Below are 19,782 nucleotides of genomic sequence, written 5' to 3'. Positions count from 1 at the left end.
CATCATATACAATAAAAAGAGGACACGTTTCCAAATCATTCAATAAGCTAACTTGCATCATATACATGCTACACTAGACTACTGGCCAGTCTAAATTTTAAAAACAATACTTAAAAAAAAAAAAACTGAGACTTTTCTATAAGAGCATTCCCAGCAGCTTTCGAACCATTTTCCCTAAAACTACTTTTTTACTTGCCTATCAAAAAACACCTCACAGCAGCTTCCCTTCATTTTTCTTATTTCATTAAAATATTATTTTTTTTTACTTTTACTTTAATTAAAAATAGGAAAAAGAAAATAAAGTAGGAAAGAAATAATATATTTTGTAAATAAACAATTGAATAGGAAGTGAATAGTGCTTCCCAATGCATTGGGAAGCACTATTCATTTCTCAGGGAAACAAAAATTTTAGCGAAATTGCTGTGGAGAGGTTTTTGTAACTTTTTTGAAATTTTTCCTAAATTTTAGAGAACATGCCCCTTTTAAAGAAGCTGTTGTGAATGTTCTAAGAGAAGGTAGAGCTCCGCAAGGGGCTGAGTGCACCAACCCTAGAACCTTACCACCAAGTACTAATAACACCATGCAGAAGGGAAGACTGTACTCACGAATCACGATGAAAACTAATTGCAAAGTAACCAATAATTAAAGCCTAATTACATTCTCTGTGCGATATAATTAAATTCTAGTCCAACTGATCAGAAGAGAATATTAAAGAACACATTAATAATAATATTTATGAATCTATCCCTACATTATCTAGAGTTTCTAAGTCAAATAACATACACAACAACTACCTAATTTTTAAGTTTTAATTTTGGTAGATTAAATATTGTTTAGTGGAAAATGTAATAAGTCTCACATGTAAGTATTACCATATTAATTTGTAAGAAATTTATAATAATAATTAGGAAAAATTGTTTAAGTGGCCATTGAAATTTCACATTTGATCAAATTCTTCCTTCAAATTTAAAAATTTCAAATGACTTCTTAAAGTTAGAAAGGTATCAGTTAATTTTTTAAAGATAATTTAAGTAGCATCCAATATAAAGAAAATGCTTACCAATTTTATTTTTTATTTTTCTTAAAAGTTGATTCTCAAATGATGTGTCAATTATCGATGAGATTTACTATTTTGAAAATTGTGTCATCATCTCATGGGATGGTGACACATCATTTGAGAACCACTTTTTGGGATGAAAATTTGAAAAATAGAGCATTTTCCAAATAAGACACTCACCTAATGTTGTGACAAAACTAATTTTAGGGATTACTTAAGAAGCAAAAAATGACAGAATATAAAATAATACAATCACACAAGATATCAAGATTAAAGTGGTTCTGCTTAATAAGCCTACATCTGCAGGCGGAGACGACCCGAAAGAAATTTACTATCAAAATAGTGGAGTACAAAAAGTAGTACAAAGAAAACCACTCATATTCAAAAGTTCCAACACACTCAAATCTTACTTTCACACAAAAGAGAATTCAGAATTAGATACAAAAGATAAAAAACAATCTCTTAATTCTCTAAGCCTTTCGGCACTCCAAACGTGAGATAACTCTTAAGTCTCTCTCTTTTTGGTTTTTTCTCTACTGAGTACTGCCCGAGGCCCCGAAGTTCCTGCCTCTCACTACTCTTCTTTTTATAAATTACCCAATATGTTAAGTCTTGTAAATAACTTAAATAAGTGAGTTGAGGTGAAGTGTTACGAAAACTTCTCCCTACAGGTGAGACAAAAGAAGTGAAAAAGATAAATAATAATAAAGGGAATGATACATGTACTCATAGTGTACAATCACAAGGCACATTAATGGGGTGGAACCCAATGTGTGGGTCCCACTCCATTGTCCCTTGTAGTAGTGCACTTATTGTGCACTATAAGTATTTTGAGCATTTCTCTAATAATAATAAATAATAAAAACTGGAGCCCACCTCAAGACTTGTAAAATACAAGTCATCAACCTGTACACCTTAACTTAGAGTAATGTTTTCCTTACAATCCCCACACAACTCTCACATAACCCCTTTCATATTGTGTGCAAGGGCGGAGCTACCCCAAGGCTTGAGGTTTTCCCCTAAAAATTAAAAAAATTAAAAAAATTAAAAATTAAAAATTAAAAATTTTACCAATAATTTTTTATTTTTTTAGTTTTGGCCCCCCCAATTTTTTATTTTTTATTTTATTTTTATTTTTTTAATTTGACCCCCCCAAATCTTAAATCTTAGCTCCGTCCCTAATTGTGTGGGTCTCACACGTAGGACTTACATGCATGGGACCCACACAATGTAAGAGGGGTTGTATGGAGGTTGTGAGGGAATCACTCTACTCTAACTTATAGGGACATGATCCTTACGTAACACACTACACAATTTTAACACAATACACTCACATTAGGTGGGACCTATGTGGTGGATCTCATTCACATGGGTCTCATCCCATAAGAGTATGTTGTGTAAAAATTGTGTAGTGTGTGTTGTGTAAATATATTTTTCCTAACTTATATCATACGTTTGTTGATGGTTCTTTTATATAATAAGATATTTAAATATAAGTTAATTGTACGATCGTCTTAAGGAAACATAACCGTCTGAAAACGTACAAATAAAATGAATGAATTGGAGCTCAAATCGTATTTTATTTGGATAAACACATTCACAAAGAAAAAAAAAATTAAAGAAAAATGAATTATTCGAACAAGCAGGTTCATACAAAAATATAAACACTTGATGATAAAGACAAAAACTTGTAGTGAAACATGCCAAGTGAAGAGATTTATTTGAATGTCAATATTTTAAGTTATTTTATTTAACAGTATATGTATGGTGTCCATATCACAAAATGAATTATTTTCATTTAAGATATCCTAATTGAGCAATTTACCGGTGTCAAATCAAACTTACTCTCCGTTAAAAAATAAACGTAAGATGTTTTTTGTTGGGAGATATTTTCAACAATTTTAAAAAAAGAAATTATCTAAAAATATTTTTTGGTGATTGGTTTGTATGTAAAACGATAAAAACATGGCCCAATTTTTCTTATTTCTTTTTGATTTTGGGTTCAATTCCTGTAGAATAAAAATATGATTTATAACTTTATATATCATTTCTCTTTGTAAAATGATTGAGAATATCTATGTTTGGTACGTGAAATAACTACCTACTACATCTTTAATTATCCTATGCAGAATTCCTCCAGCCATAGAAATACTAGAATGGATAATTTATTCACAAACATGTCTCTTTAAATATAGTATTCCATTAGATATGAGAGAAGGAGGGAGTAGATCTGCTCCCTCCTCTTCTCACTTTCCCTTTCTGTTCCCCACACTTACCCTCCCCCTCCCATTCTGGTTTTTAATTTTGTTTGTAGGTGTCCTCCGACTAGATCAGTAATTTTCGCATCTCCGTTATGCATTCGTCCATCTACCTCCGTACTGTGCCATTCATTTTCTCCCCGGTCGCTGCTGTTGTTTGCTGGTTGTGTTTTTGCTTTGAGTATATAAGAGTTTTCTTCTCTTTAGATCTGCCTGCATGGGTGATCTATGTGATGAAGATTAGTCAGATGTAAGTGGTTATCTCTCACGGCCGGTTAAAAAAAAATAAAAATAAAAATAAAAATAAAAATTATAGGATATTTGGCTACAATTGTCTTAGATCTAGTCTCCTCAAAGCAGATATGCTCTTTAACTATTTCTGTACATGTGTTAAGGAAAGATGGAAGTCAGGTATAGTACTTTATTGTAAGAATTTTGTTTGTATCTATGACTATGTAATTTTATAACATGTGTCTATGATTTTGTAGAGCTTTATGTTTTATGATGTAAGAGCTATATGCTCGTAATATTTGATCGACAAAATACTCAAATCTTTTTGTTAAAAATAAAAATAAAAATAGTATTCCATTATTACCTAAAAAATAAATGGTAACGCCAACATCATTATTATTTTTAATCGATTGTGGCTCTCATCATGCATGAATTAGTGAATCAATGAAATAAAATATAGCATAAGTATTACGTACAGGTTGACTACTATTTTAGTGATTCGTAGGGGTGGGCAAATTATCTGCCTACCACCTACCGACCGCTTACCGAACCAAACTGAAATTGACCACCTACCGACTCTACTGACTAATTTCGGTTTAGTAGTCGGTATAAAATTTTGTTCTGAAAGCCGGTTCGGTAACCGAACCGAACCGAACCGTATTTTATTCCTACCAATTAACATAACCGACATAAAATAAAACGACGTCGTTTTAGTAAGAACGAAACGTTTGATCTTCTTTTTCTTTTCTTTTTTTCTTTAAAAAAATCAAAATGACGTCGTTTCCTTACCTATGTTAACCGAATGTTAACTGATTTAACCGACTTAACCAACCACCTATTAACCGCTTAACCGACATAATCGAAATAAATTCACCGACTGCATTCCAACAAAAGTCGGTTAACCGACCGAATTAACCAACTTAACCGCCTACCGAACCGATGCCCACCCCTAGATTCGACTAGCTATATAGGCATATCCTTATATAAAGAGAACATTATTATTTGAAATCTATATATATATATATATATATATATATATATATATTAAAAAAAAAAAAAAAACAAGAAAAAGAAAAAGGAGATGGCTACTGTGTACATACCATCTCTGAGTACTTTGGGCTCAACTGCATGTGAACCTATATGCTCGACCGATTTCTCCTCCAACTCTAACCTTTTTCAAGACAGCACAGGATATATATATATATATTAAATTGATATCGTTCCTAAGGAACACGTAATTTTAAAGTGTTTTTTTTTTTTTTTAAATGCATTGAGTTTAATTACCAGAAAATTTGTACAAAAACTATGTCATATAATGGTGGGGGGCTTACCATGGACCGCTATCCCTTTTTTTTTTTTTTTTTCGTAAGCAAATAAGGAAGAGTATAATATGTTGTGAAAAAAAATTAATGTTTAATTTTCACTGTCACATTATTATAATTATATGAAAATCGTATGAGAATGATCTTTTTCTTTTTTTGTTCAAAAACTATGTCATACAATTATGCATAATTGTAATAATTAGTTTGTTTTGTTCTTTTATTATAGATGTGACAATATAACAAATCACTTCTATTTGTAACTTTAACCATTTATAATCTCTTTGTATAAATGAAATACTATGATGATTTACAGTACTACATGCACTCCAATATTACATACTTATCATTTCTTTTAAGCCAATAGTTGTTTCAAAATATTGTTTAAATGGAGATTTTAATCTAATATGTTATGAATATTGGATGATACATCTTCTTTTATTTTTATTTATTTTTAATTTTCTTGAGCTTGGGTTATGATACCTCTTCACATGTTCTCTTATGTAAGTTTTCTAATAAAGTTAACTTTCACCAAGAGTCACATATTATTTGCATAAAAATCTATTGGAAAACCTTTACGCTCCTAGCCAAAGACATTACTTGAACCAATATAAAGTTATTTTACTAAAATATTCTCTTATATATTTCCAAAAGCTACAATTAATTCTTATAACTCTTTTTGAATAAGTTTATATTTCAATGGTCTCAAGCTATTTAACTTTGATAATGATTCAATTTGACGTCAAAATAAGAGAATTTTTAGAGCGGGAGAAATATGATGGCTAGGAAACATATAATAAAACTTCAGCCGGTGATTATCATTGAGTTGATTATCCTCATAATACTCGAAGTCTATGCTAATTAATGACCTTATCCCTCTTTCTCCTACTCCAACTCTACTATCAACTAGCCTTCAACGACCTTTTCAACTTGATCTTGAGGAAATGACTTATATCCATCGTTGCCTTGAATTCACGCTTAAAATGTGTGAAGCGTCAAGAAATATGGAGTTTTGTATTTCTACCAATCTTCTTAAATGTCTTTTTAATGACTCAATGCATCCAAAAGATTATGCCACCAGACTTTCCATTGCTACGATAAAGTGCGCTAATCTTTGTTCCCGGAAATTGAAACTTGTTGGCATCGCTCATGCAACATGTATAGTCGACTGCTATGAAAAGTTAATGAAAAAGCATTAAATATCAACATCTAGAATATATCATGAGCTCCAAGTTTGGTAAAATGTTCCCAACTACTCTCTCTCTTCATGGATCTCTCTTCATGGATCACCATGAGTTGCTAGTCTAATCAATCGGTTAATTGGCTATGGCCAAAGTATATTGTACGTCTACATTGATCCTACCCTGTTGATCTCCATATTTCGTGCTAATCCACACTCCATATTTCTTGCTCAGAAAAAAAAGAAGAAAGAAAAAAAAGACTTCGTTCATACAAATATTGTTGTACTTTTCCTTTAACATTGTTGTCAATCCCTTGAATAATAGGATGGATCATAGCAACAAAACTACGTACAAAAGAAAGTTTAAGAAAAAGAAAATTCTATATTCACAAAGTCAATCATTTCATCAAAGTTTCTAGCTAGTTTAAGGTTTCTAGCTAGTTTAAGATTTTTTCACTACAAGATTCAAATTTCAAAGTCTCATTTTATTGTCCTTATATAAATGATACATGTTTGGGGATGACAATTGACAAGAGATCATAGCCACGATATATATTACAATCTCCACACATTGTAAATCAGATCATCATATAGAATATATAATTAAGATGAGTCCCACGTGAGATCCATGTGGTGAAACTCACTACATGTGACTCACTCCACGTCTTTAAGACCTTGCACAATAGTTGCACAATAATTATTTTCCTATGATTAATTAAAGGTTTGACTGTTGACAATCAGCAGTTACAGAAAAAAGCAGTAAAAGTTGTTTAACACAAATGAACTTCTTACCAACACGTATGGTGCCGTTTGAAAGGTATTGGCACAGCCTTCAATGGGACAGCTTTCCTGAGCGTTAGCCCCATCCTTTCGGCCATGTCCATCTCCTCGGCCTTAAGCCCGTCGGCCAACTCCCAGTCAAATGAGTGCAGGAGAGACCCTAGAGCCAGTGAAAGCACACGGGAGGCGAGTGGCATGGCTGGGCACATGCGTCGCCCAGATCCAAAGGGTATGAACTCAAAATGGTGCCCCTTGAAATCCACCACTTTTGGCTCCAGGAACCTCTCCGGCTTGAAAACCAAAGGGTCGTCCCAAGTCTTGGGGTCTCGTCCAATCGCCCAAACGTTAACTAGGATTTGTGTTTCTTTTGGAATAGAGTAGCCGAGCATGTTGCAGGAGTCCATGGGCATGTGGGGGAATAGGAAAGGGAGAGGTGGGTGTAGCCTTAGCGTTTCCTTTATGACAGCTCTGAGGTACGGGAGGTTCTCGATGTCCTTCTCTTCGAGCTTCTTGTTTGGGCTTAGGGCAATCCTCAGCTCCGCCTGGACTTTTTTCAAAGTTTCAGGGTTGTGGAGAAGCTCAGCCATTGCCCACTCCAATGTGCTCGTCGTTGTGTCCGTCCTCGCCATAAACATCTCCTGAAACGTCCATAATCTGATTTTGACACCAGATGCGATATGCATTTTTTGACAGTTTCTTTTTAAAAGTGAGAGGATAAGAGAAAGCCAGGAGAAAGGACGAATCCTCTTTTGACACTCTTGAGCTGTCTTAAAATAAAGCAAAACATTTTTTTTTTAATGATAAAAAAGCTCATCAAAGCAAGGCTCTTCGGATCGACTAATGCTATAAGAAGGATCAGAGTCATTTTTGTGTCATCTCAAATGTCAGGTAGCTCTAAAATTATCATCAGATCAAACTCTAATAATGATTATCTCAAATTCAATTGTAATTTTAAAAGCTACGTGACATTTAAGAGGACATTAGGATAGAATTACTCCTTCAAACCACACCTGTCATAACCGTATATCAAATAATTTAGGAAAACTCCTAGTACATAATAAGACTCAAAATGTCTGACTCCACAACTCATCCCAAATCCGTCCTTTGACCACTTGACTGTACCGCGATAGATTTTATAAACAATACGACATTCCACTAAATTAGGTTAGAATCTTGACGTAAATGTACTCTTAAAGGATGTAATTTCTCATTTCCCTTTCTCATATGCATTTTAAAACTTTTAATGAAAGATATTACTTGTCTTGGTCTAAGGATACTTGTCAGTTTATTAGATGATTGTATTACAAATGCACGCAAGTACTGAAATAAGAATCACAAGTTCTAAGAAAATATATTAGTTTAATATAGACTAATTAAATTAAAGAAACTTTCTTTAACCCAATTTGGAAGAAAATCTTATCATAAATTATATATATTTCAATGGATCTTAATTAATGGTATGGAGAATCAAATTATATATAATATATTTTTTAAAACAAAAATTGAAAAAGATGTAGATATTTTTATTTTTAAGAACTTTCGTCAATTTTAGAATATATAGTTTTAAAAGAAAACATATCATATGTGGCAACACCAAGAGATTTGCGTGGATATATGGTGTTCTAGCTGTGAGTGGAGGCTGCAAAAGATGGAAAGAAAAGATGGCTTACAAGCACTGCGACGTTGATAGCTCTTGAAGAAAGCCTTAAGGGTTCCTCCACACCATCACCACGAAACTCCAAAAGCACATCCAAGTAGTCCTTTCTCTTGATTTCTTCACCATTATGACCATTTTCCATGCTCTCCATCCTCTCTGCAATGAACCCCCCTGCGATTTCAAAGGTTCGTTCGCCATGGAACTGGGTCTTTCTTCTTATACCTTGTGGGTCAAGCCACCTAAGAATTGGCAAGAAATCCGCGACGTTCGGCTTCCCTGCCAACTCCATCACCTTGCCTGCATGGTAGAAGAACTTGGCCCCTCTCTCTGATTTGGGGTCCAGCAGGTCTTTTGAAAACATAAGGTTTCCTAAAAGATTGAAAGCCATCAAGAAGAAGAACCTCCCAACATCGATGCCTTTGGTACCAGATGCACTAGCGTCTTCTATGTACTGCACCATTTCATCGATGCACCTCCCACGAACACCTGTTCCAACATATATCAACAGTAAATTACACTGTTCTATATATAGCTAAAAGTTTATCAAAAATAAACATCGATCATGAGTTGAATGAATAACAGTACCTCTCATGGCTTCTAGACGGCTTGAGACGAAAAACTCCGAGGTGCACAAGCGCCTCAACATTCGCCAGTGAGATCCATATTGAGCAGTAATGATGGAACCCTCATTGCCATAGTCCCCCTTCATGGCCTCGTAGATCTTCCTACCGGCAAGAACCACATCATGGTTCTTGAACATGTCTCGGGCCACTTCTTTGGACGAGATGACCACCGTGCTCATTGACCCTAGCCAAAGGGTCATGATGGGACCGTGCCGTCGAGCCAGCTTTGCAAAGAACTCGTGGGGTACAGGTGCCCAACCCAACTGGAAAATGTTTCCAACCACTGGCCACGATCTAGGCCCTGGTGGGAGCTGATCACCTTGCTCCTCCAGTCGAACGTGTCGGTCGCGGCGCTGTATCATTATTACCCATGCAACCCATAGCAATAGAGCTAGGAGAAACCCCAGAGCCTCGTACTCCATGTTCTAATTATGTTGGGTTTTTTGGTTTAATTTGTTTGCTGGCTTGCAATTACTCTAGCTCCGGGGTCGGTTTTTATAGCGTTTAATTCTGTCGCCTAGTTAATGTGACAAATCTTGCGGAAAAAAAATTGAAAAATTATCGAATAAATCAATATTCTTCTTTGCAAGGACCCTTGGATAAGATATCATGGGTCTCTATTTATATAAATTTTTATAATATTTTATTAGTTAGAAGAACTTTACTTATAATCTTGATCTTTTATCACTTTTGAAATAAGATACTCAAACTTTAAAATGTTTCAATTTAGGGTATCAATCTTTCAATTTTTGTCAATTTCAACCATCTGTTAAAATTTTCCATTAAATTATATTAAAATTTCTAAAATACTCATGTGTTTTGTTTTTTAAAAAATATCAATATTTTTTGAAAGATTTAGGCATGAGTATTTTTGTAAATTCTGTTAAATTCTGACCAACACCTAAATCTTTGCAATTTTTTTTTCTTTTTCTAAAAAAAGGAGGGGTATTTAGGAAATTTTTATAGAGTTTAACGAAAAATTCTAATAGAGAGTTGAAATTGAAAAAAATTGAAAGATAAAAATTTGATACCCTACATTGACACTTTTTAAAGATTGAGTATCTTATTTCAAAAGTGATAAAAGATTTGGGCTTATAAGTGAAAAGTCATCTTCTAACGGTTTGTGTTTGGAACGACTTTAAGGGGTATAATTGGAGGAAAATCTGAACCTCCTCCCTCCTCCCTCGTCTATCATATATCTCTAAGATTCTTACGAGTTAGTTTGGCAAACCATTTTAAATCTCTATCTATTTATTTTCACTTTTCCCAAAAAAATCAAATAAAAAACATTCTAATTTTTTTACACTTCTTATATCACATCAATAATTTTTTATTACTATTCAAATAAAAAAACTTATTACAAAACAAAACTTTTTCACTTTTTTATAGATCATTCTCAAATTTTATATCACATCAATCACTTCTTATTACTATTCAAACAAATATTCCACAACACAATTACATATCAAATAAGCTCGTACAATTTTAGAGTTACTAATTAACATGGCAGTAATTTGACCATCATAGATAATAGAAAGAGGATGCGTTTCCAAATCATTCAATAAGCTAACTTGCATCATATACATGCTACGCTAGACTACCGGTCAGTCTAAATCTTAAAAACAATACTTAAAAAAAAAAATGAGACTTTTCTATAAGAGCATTCTCAGCAATTTCCTAACCATTTTTTCTAAAACTACTTTTTACTTTCCTATCAAAAAACACCCCACAGCACCTTCCCTTCATTTTTCTGTATATCATTAAAATATATATATATATATATATATATATACTTTTACTTTAATTAAAAGCAGGAAAGAGAAGATAAAGTAGGAGATAAATAATATATTTTGTAAATAAACAATTGAATAGGAAGTGAATAGTGCTTCCCAATACATTGGAAAATACTATTCACTTCCCAGTGAAACAAAAACTGTGGAGGAGTTTTTGTAACTTTCTTGAAATTTTTCCTAAATTTTAGAGAACAGACCCCTTTTAAAGAAGTTGTTGTGAATACTCTAAGAGAAGGTATGGCTCCGCAAGGGGCTGAGCGCACCAACCCTATAACCTAACCAGCAAGTACTAATAGCACCATGAAGAAGGGAAGACTGTACTCACGAATCACGATGAAAACTAATTGCAAAGCAACCAATAATTAAAGCCTAATTACATTCTTTGTGCGATATAATTAAATTCTAGTCCAACTGATCAGAAGAGGATATCAACGAATACATTGATAATAATATTTATGAATCTATCCATATAAAATCTAGAGTTTGTCAAGTCAAATAACATACACAACAACTACCCAATTTTTAAGTTTTAATTTTTGTAGATTTAAATATTGTTTAGTGGAAAATGCAATAAGTCTCACATGTAAGTATTACCATATTAATTTGTAAGAAATTTATAATAATAATTAGGAAAAATTGTTTAAGTGGCCATTGAAATTTCACATTTGATCAAATTCTTTCTTCAAATTTAAAAATTTCAAATGACTTCTTAAAGTTTGAAAGGTATCAGTTAATTTTTTAAAGATAATTTAAGTAGCATCCAATATAAAGAAGACGCTTATCAATTTTTTTTTTCTTAAAAGTTGATTCTCAAATGATGTGTCAATTATCGATGAGATCTACTATTTTGAAAAATGTGTCATCATCTCATGGGATGGTGACACATCATTTGAGAACCACTTTTGGGGATGAAAATTTAGAAAATAGAGCGTTTTCCAAATAAGACACTCACCTAATGTTGTGACAAAACTAATTTTAGCGATTACTTAAGAAGCAAAAAATGGCAGAATATAAAATAACACAATCAAACAAGATATCAAGATTTAAATGGTTCCGCTTAATAAGCCTACATCTACAGGCGAAGACGACCCGAAAGAAATTTACTATCAAAATAGTAGAGTACAAAAAGTAGTACAGAGAAAACCACTCATATCCAAAAGGTGAGACATAAGAAGTGAAAAAGATAAATAATAATAAGGGGAATGATACATATACTCATAGTGCACAACAAGTGCACTATCACAAGACACATTAATGGGGTGGAACCCAATGTGTGGGTCACACTCCATTGTGCCTTGTGGTAGTGCACTTGTTGTACACTATAAGTATTTTTAGCATTTCTCTAATAATAACAAATAATAAATAATAAAAACTGGAGCCCACCTCAAGACTTGTAAAATACAAGTCATCAACCTGTACACCTAACTTAGAGTGATGTTTTCCTTACAATCCACACACAACTCTTACATAACCCCCTTTCATATTGTGTGCAGGGGCGGAGCTACCCCAAGCCTTGGCCCCCCAAGGCCTGAGGTTTTCCAAAAAAAAAAAAAAATCCTAAAAAATTAAAAATTAAAAAATTTTACCCATAAATTTTTTTTTATTTTTTTAGTTTTGGCCCTTCCAATTTTTTTTTTTTTTTAATTTGAGCCCTCCAAATCTTAAATCTTAGCTCTGTCCCTAATTGTGTGGGTCCCACACGTAGGACTTACATGCATGGGACCGAAACAATGTAAGAGGGGATGTAACACACTACACGGTTTTTACACAATACACTCACATTAGGTGGGACCTATGTGGTGGGTCCCATTCACATGGGTCGCATCCCATATAAGTGTGTTGTGTAAAAATTGTGTAGTGTATGTTGTGTAAATATATTTTTCCTAACTTATATCATACGTTTGTTGATGGTTCTTTTATGTTATAAGATATTTAAATATAAGTTAATTGTACGATCGTCTTAAGGAAACATAACTGACTGAAAACGTACATATAAAATGAATGAGTTGGAGCTCAAATCGTATTTTATTTGGATAAACACATTCACAAACAAAAAAGAATAAAGAAAAATGAATTATTCGAACAAGCAGGTTCAAACAAAAATATAAATACTTGATGATAACAACAAAAACTTGTAGTGAAACATGCCAAGTGGAGAGATTTATTTGATTGTCAATATTTTACGTTATTTTATTTAACGGTATTTGTATGGTGTCCATTCACAAAACGAATTATTTTCATTTAAGATATCTTAATTCAGCAATTTAATTACCAGTGTCAAATCAAACTTAAGCTCCGTTAAAAAATAAACGTAAGATGTTTTTTGTAGGGAGATATTTTCAACAATTTTTTTAAAAAAAATTCTCTAAAAATATTTTTTGGTGATTGGTTTGTGCATAAGACGATAAAAACATGGCCCAATATTTCTTCTTTCTTTTTGATTTTGGGTTTAATTCATGTAGAATAAAAATATGATTTATAACTTTATATATCATTTCTCTTTGTAAAATGATTGAGAATATATATGTTTGGTATGTGAAATGATTACCTACTACATCTTTAATTATCCTATGCAGAATTCCTCCATCCATAGAAATACTGGAATGGATAATTTATTCACAAACATGTCTCTTTAAATATAGTATTCCATTAGATCTGAGAGAAGGAAGGAGTAGATCTGCTCCCTCCTCTTCTCCCTTTCCCTTTCTACTCCCTTCTCTTACCTTCCCCCTCCCATTCTGGATTTTTATTTTGTTTGTAGGTGTCATCCAACCAAATCAATAATTTTGGCATCTCCGTTATGCATTTGTCCATCTACCTCCGTGTTGTGCCGTTCATTTCCTCCCTGGACGTTGCTGTTGTTTGCTGGTTGTGTTTTTACTTTGAATATATAAGAGTTTTATTCTCTTTAGATCTATTCGCATGGGTGATCTATGTGATGAAGATTAGTCAGATGTGAAAGGTTATCTCTCACGGCCATTTTTTTAAAAAAAAAAATAATAATAAATAAATTATAGGATATTTGGCTATCATTGTCTTAGATCTAGTCTCCTTGGAGCAGATATGCTCTTTAACTATTTTTATACATGGGTTTGCGGAAAATGAAAGTCATATATAGTACTTTATTGTAAAAATTTTGTTTGTATCTATAATTATGTAATTTTATAACATGTGTCTATGATTTTGTAGAGCTTTATGCTTTTTGATATAAGAGATTTATGCTCGTGATCTTTAATCGATGAAATACTCAAATCTTATTGTTAAAAAAAGAAAAAAAGAAAAAGAAAAGTAGTATTCCATTATCACCTCAGAAATAAATGGTACCGCCAACATCATTATTATTTTTAATCGATTGCGGCTCTCATCATGCATGAATCAATGAAATAAAATATAGCATAAGTATTACGTACAGGTTGACTACTAAACTACCAGTTAGTCTAAATTTTAAAAACAATACTGAAAAAAAAAAAAAAAAAAAAAAAAAAAAAAAAAAAAAGAAGAAAGAAAAAAAAAGAGACTTTTCTATAAGGGAAGGTAGGGGTCCGCTAGGGGCTGAGCGCACCAACCCTAGAACCTAACCACCAAGTACTAATGGGGTTGTTTGGCAAGAATGTGAACGGAACACAGTAGTGCATTTTACTGTTCACGTACTTTCTTTCTTTTTTCTTTTTTCTTTTTTTTTTTTTACTTTTTCATATTTTCTAATAAAGATCAACATCAAAACATTTCCACTTTTTTTTACTTTTTATATCACATTAATAATTTTTTATTACTATTCAAATAAAAAAAAAAATCACTACAATACAAAACTTTTTCACTTTTCTATACAATTTTTTTTTTTTTTCCTTTATATCACATTATCACTTTCTACTAATTTCAAAATTAACAACCCACTACTCTGTTATATACCTGTTTTTGCCAAACAAGACCAATAGCACCTTGTGGAAGGGAAGACAGTACTCACGAATCACGATGAAAACTAATTACAAAGCAACCAATAATTAAAGCCTAATTACATTCTCCGCGCGATATAATTAAATTCTAGTCCAACTGATCAGAAGAGAATATCAAAGAATACATTAATAATAATATTTATGAATCTATCCCTACAGAATCTAGAGTTTCTCAAGTCAAATAACATACACAACAACTACCCAATTTTTAAGTGTTAATTTTGGTAGATTTAATTGTTTTATGGAAAATGTAATAAGTCTCACATGTAAGTATTACCATATTAATTTGTAAGAAATTTGTAATAATAATTAGGAAAAATTGTTTAAGTGGCCATTGAAATTTCACATTTGATCAAATTCTTCCTTCATATTTAAAAATTTCAAATGACTTCTTAAAGTTAGAAAGGTATCAGTTAATTTTTTAAAGATAATTTAAGTAGCATCCAATATAAAGAAGACGCTTACCAATTTTTTTTTTTTCTTAAAAGTTGATTCTCAAATGATGTGTCAATTATAGATGAGATATACTATTTTGAAAAATATGTCCTCATCTCATAGGATGGTGACACATCATTTGAAAACCACTTTTGGGGATGAAAATTTAGAAAATAGAGCATTTTCCAAAGAAGACCCTCACCTAATGTTGTGACAAAACTAATTTTAGGGATTAGTTAAGAAGCGAAAAATGGCAGAATAACACAATGACACAAAACATCAAGATTTAAGTGGTTCCACTTAATAAGCCTACATCTACTGGCGGAAACGACCCGAAAGAAATTCACTATCAAAAGCCGCGACACACTCAAATCTTACTTTCACACAAAAGAGAATTTAGAATTAAATACAAAAGATAAAAATAATCTCTTAATTCTCTAAGCCTTTCAGCACTCCAATCGTGAGATAACTCTTACGTCTCTCTCTTTTTGGTTTTTTCTCTACTGAGTATTGCCCGAGGCCCCGAAGTTCCTGCCTCTCACTACTCTTCTTTTTATAAATTACCCAATATGTTAAGTCTTGTAAATAACTTAAATAAGTGAGTTGAGGTGAAGTGTTATGTAAACTTCTCCCTACGGTTGAGACAAAAGAAGTGAAAAAGATAAATAATAATAATAATAATAATAATAATAATAATAATAAATAATACAAACTGGAGCCCACCTCAAGACTTGTAAAATACAAGTCATTAACCTGTATACCTAACCTTTTTCTTTTTCTTTTTTCGTTTGTCCACATAAGTAGGGAGGGAGGATTCGAACTAATGACCTCCACTTCATGAGGCATGGTCTCCAACTGATTGAGCTATCCTTTGGGGACACCTGTACACCTAACTTAGAGTGATGTTTCCCTTACAGATCCGGCTTCGGTGCTGTAGTTTAAAACTGTAGCACATCTGCTGTAAAATAAATGGAGGTCTGAGATGGTTTTGGATATTTTTTTAAACCAAACTATGTCGTTTTGGTAAAATCTAAGGAATTTCTGAACCAAACCTTTGAAGCAAATGTTTTCTTCCTTTTACGTTGTTTGGGAGGAAGTGGAATGTCTATTTAGATTCTCCCTTTCTAACTTTTCACTCTTTAGATTCTCTCTCTCTCTCTCTCTCTCTCTCTCTCTCTCTCTCTCTCTCTCTCTCTCTCTCTCTCTCTCTCTCTCAAGAATAACAATGGTTGGGGTAGAGAGATCCACAGATCTGAGTGTCAAACATCCCTCAAAAGCTCAAACTGTGACAACCCCACTTCGGCATTTCCTCACAGAAATGGGGCTGTGATTATGCTGCCACTACCATGCATTCGTAGTCCATGATTGCTGCCTCTTCCATCTACGAAATTGTATACTAAACAGAATCATAAAATCCTGGCTGGGTCAAAACTCTTCAGAAGAAGACAGCTTATTCCAGACGAGAACTCGCTTTTTGTGTTCAAACTCTTGTACGATTAACTAAAATGACAACCAAAAAAAAAAAAAATGTTTTTATGAATACTCGGATTGTGCATGGGATGCAGTTGATTTTGTTTCTTAAAAATCTTGTTGGTTCCTTTTTTGATAAACACGACATATCCCCCTAGTAGTCACTGACTTCTATTCACCTTCCCATAATTCCAGACACGTACCCATGCCCACTACCTCAAGTAACTGCAAAACAAAGGAAAGGGAGATACATGGAAAGAGTACTGTATTTATAAAAGGAAAGGGAAGACTAATATTTAGACAATATATAACCGTTGGCCATGTAAGGGAATATATGGATGTTGGGAGGATGCTGCTGCTAATTGCGTGATTGTAGGTTTGTGATACATGGGATTGTGAATGGACTGAATGGATTGCTGGTTGCTGGCTGCGCAAGGTAAGGAATTGCATGCAGGATTTGAGGTGCCTTTGGACAGCATGGTCATGATCTAGTGCATATTGGACAGCTGGGGTTCCATGACCTGCGACACCTTGGACAGTAAGGACAGTTGTCTTAACAGCCCCCCGCAAGCAAATGGGAGGGGCAACGACCATGAGCTTGTCACGTAGAAACAAAAAACAGGCAAAGGTAAGCCCTTTGGTGAAGATATCAGCGTGTTGGTCATGAGTGGAGATGTAGTTAATGGCAATGTCTTTGTGGAGTACCTTTTCACGGATAAAGTGGTAGTCAACTTCGACGTGCTTGGTTCGAGCATGATATATGGGGTGTAAGGCCAGGGCAATGGCGCCTATATTATCACACTAGATCTTGGGAGGAGTAGGAAGCCAGACCTGAAGTTCTCTAAAAAGCATCCTTAGCCAATAAAGTTCGGCAATGGTGACGGCTAAGGAGCGATATTCTGCTTCGGTGCTAGAGCGGGAGACCACAGGCTGCTTCTTGGCATGCCAGGAAATCAAGCTAGAGCCAAGAAACACCCCATAGCCACCGGTGGACCTGCAATCTGAAGGGTCCCCTGCCCAGTCCGAGTCACAGTAGGCATAGAGGTGCAGGGAGCCCTTGGTGAAGAGAAGACCAAAATCAGAAGTCCCTTTCAAATAACAGAGCATACGCTTAGCAGCACTAAGATGGGTGGGTGTGGGACAATGAAGGAACTGACACAGCTGGTTGACTGTGAAGGAGATGCCGGGCCTTGTAAGCGTGCAATACTGAAGGGCACTAATGATGTGGTGGTACAGGGAAGGCTCAGGGAGAGGATCACCATCTGATGCAATGAGCCGCTTGCCAGAGGTACACGTGGCCGAGTAGGGCTTAGTACCATCCATGTTGACATGCCGCAGCAGGTCCACGATGTACTTTGATTGACTGAGGTGTAGATGCTAAGTGTTGTGGTGCACATGGATGCCAAGAAAGTAGGACAAGTTGCCAAGGTCCTTAAGCTTGAATTCTTCTTGCAAACTTGAGATCAAGGTGTTAATAGCAGGTAAATTATTTCCTGTGACAATAATGTTGTCAACATATACAAGAAGAAAAATATGAACAGTAGAACCATGAAATAAGAATAGGGAAGTGTCCACCTTAGAGCCAACAAAGCCCCTGTCAAGAATGGCCTCAGATAGTCTTTGAAACCAGGCTTTAGGGGACTGCTTGAGGCCATAGAGTAACTTACCGAGTTTGCAAACATGATTAGGGAAGTCGGGATGAACAAATCCTTGAGGTTGTTCCATGAACACCTCTTCGGTGAGCACTCCATGCAGGAAAGCATTGGAGACATCGAGTTGTTTAAGCAGCTAGTTGAAGTTGAGAGCAAGAGCCAAGATGAGCCGAATGGTGGCAGGTTTGATGACGAGACTGAAGGTCTCATCGTAGTCAATACCATCACGTTGTTGGAAGCCCTTAGCAACAAGGTGGGCTTTGTACCGATCGATTATCCCATCAACGTTTTGTTTCAGTTTGTACACCCACTTGTTCTTGATAATATTGAGGTGAAGGGGTCTCGGGCAAAGGGTCCAAGTGTAATTGTCTAGCAAAGCTTGAAATTCAGATTACATAGCAGTACACCATTTGGGATCGGAGAAGGTCTAAAGGTAAGTGGTGGGCTCACGGGGTAAAGTGTGGGCTAAGAATGATCTTAGAGGGTGTTTGGCGGCAGTGTATAGTTTAAAGTCATGGAAGGATTTGGGTTTCAGGTTCCCAATTTGGGAATGGGTGACACGATGAGTGATAGGTGTTACGGTGGTGCTGCTCGGAGGAGGAGGTGCCTGGGAAGTGGCAGGGACCAAGCCTATTGAGGGAGGATCCTGAAAGGAATGAGGTGTTGGAGACTCTTGTAGAGGAGAGGCAGGCTGGTCTACTGGGGGAAAATCGATAGGCAGGGCAACTGCAGAAGGGTCTGCGGCAGAACTGGCTACTAAAGGAGAAGAGGCTGGCGCTAGTGATGGGAGGGGATGGTCTTCCAAGTTCTCGGATGAGGGTGTGGTAGGTTCAGTAGAATGCAGTGAGAGTCCTATAACATCAGTAGGACAAACAGTAGTGTCTCGTGTGTGACTAGTAGGCAGTGAGTTAATAGAGAAAAAATGAGATGGTAGTAGCACAATACCTGGTGGAGGAGAGTGATCCTTTGCAGAGGGCAGTGTAGCAGTGGCCTTTGTATGAGCAGAGAAAAGATTTTCATCAAAAACAACATTTCGGGAGAGATAAATTAGAGAGGTGTTCAGATCCATGCATTTATAGCCTTTATGGTTGGAGCTATAGCCAAGAAAAATACACTGTTTACACTTGAATTCTAACTTGTGTTTATTGTAAGGCCGAAGGTGTGGATAGCATGCACACCTGAACACTCTCAATTCTGAGTAAGAGGGTTCAGCCTTAAATAGCTTGGTATAAATGGTGAGATTCTGCAGTGTGTGTGAGGGCATGCGATTTATGAGGTACACAGCCGTGAGACAAGCTTCCACCCAAAATTTAGGTGGTAGATGGGATTGTGCAAGGAGAGCTAGGCTAGTCTCAATGACATGTCTATGCTTCC

At 34.8% G+C, this 19,782-nt stretch overlaps 2 protein-coding genes across 2 annotated transcripts; both read right to left on the bottom strand.

Moving 5' to 3' along the window:
* Positions 1-5,957: 5,957 nt before the first annotated feature.
* LOC133873719 (iridoid oxidase-like) lies at positions 5,958-9,655 on the bottom strand. Its single transcript, XM_062311465.1, has 4 exons — positions 9,068-9,655; positions 8,496-8,968; positions 6,838-7,463; positions 5,958-6,033 (listed from the first exon to the last, which is right to left on the bottom strand). The coding sequence occupies exons 1-4, from the start codon at positions 9,525-9,527 to the stop codon at positions 5,973-5,975; spliced, it is 1,620 nt and encodes a 539-aa protein (XP_062167449.1). The 5' UTR covers positions 9,528-9,655; the 3' UTR covers positions 5,958-5,972.
* A 7,902-nt stretch (positions 9,656-17,557) lies between these two features.
* Positions 17,558-18,079, bottom strand: LOC133872601 (uncharacterized mitochondrial protein AtMg00810-like). Its single transcript, XM_062310157.1, has one exon. The coding sequence runs from the start codon at positions 18,077-18,079 to the stop codon at positions 17,558-17,560; it is 522 nt and encodes a 173-aa protein (XP_062166141.1).
* Between the last annotated feature and the right edge of the window lie 1,703 nt (positions 18,080-19,782).

Source organism: Alnus glutinosa, chromosome 7 (assembly GCF_958979055.1).
Source record: "Alnus glutinosa chromosome 7, dhAlnGlut1.1, whole genome shotgun sequence".
NCBI classification, from domain to species: Eukaryota; Viridiplantae; Streptophyta; class Magnoliopsida; order Fagales; family Betulaceae; genus Alnus; species Alnus glutinosa.
This window is presented reverse-complemented; position numbering and strand designations above follow the sequence as displayed.

Excerpts from the sequence above, each read along its gene's own strand:
- LOC133872601 (XM_062310157.1), bottom strand. The coding sequence starts at position 18,079 with ATGGATGGTACTAAGCCCTACTCGGCCACGTGTACCTCTGGCAAGCGG.
- LOC133873719 (XM_062311465.1), bottom strand. The coding sequence starts at position 9,527 with ATGGAGTACGAGGCTCTGGGGTTTCTCCTAGCTCTATTGCTATGGGTT. Across the intron at positions 7,464-8,495 it reads CTATCAACGTCGCAGTGCTT|GAGATGTTTATGGCGAGGAC; the intron begins GTAAGCCATCTT and ends TGGACGTTTCAG. Across the intron at positions 6,034-6,837 it reads AAACGGCACCATACGTGTTG|TCGACTATACATGTTGCATG; the intron begins GTAAGAAGTTCA and ends TTTTCATAGCAG.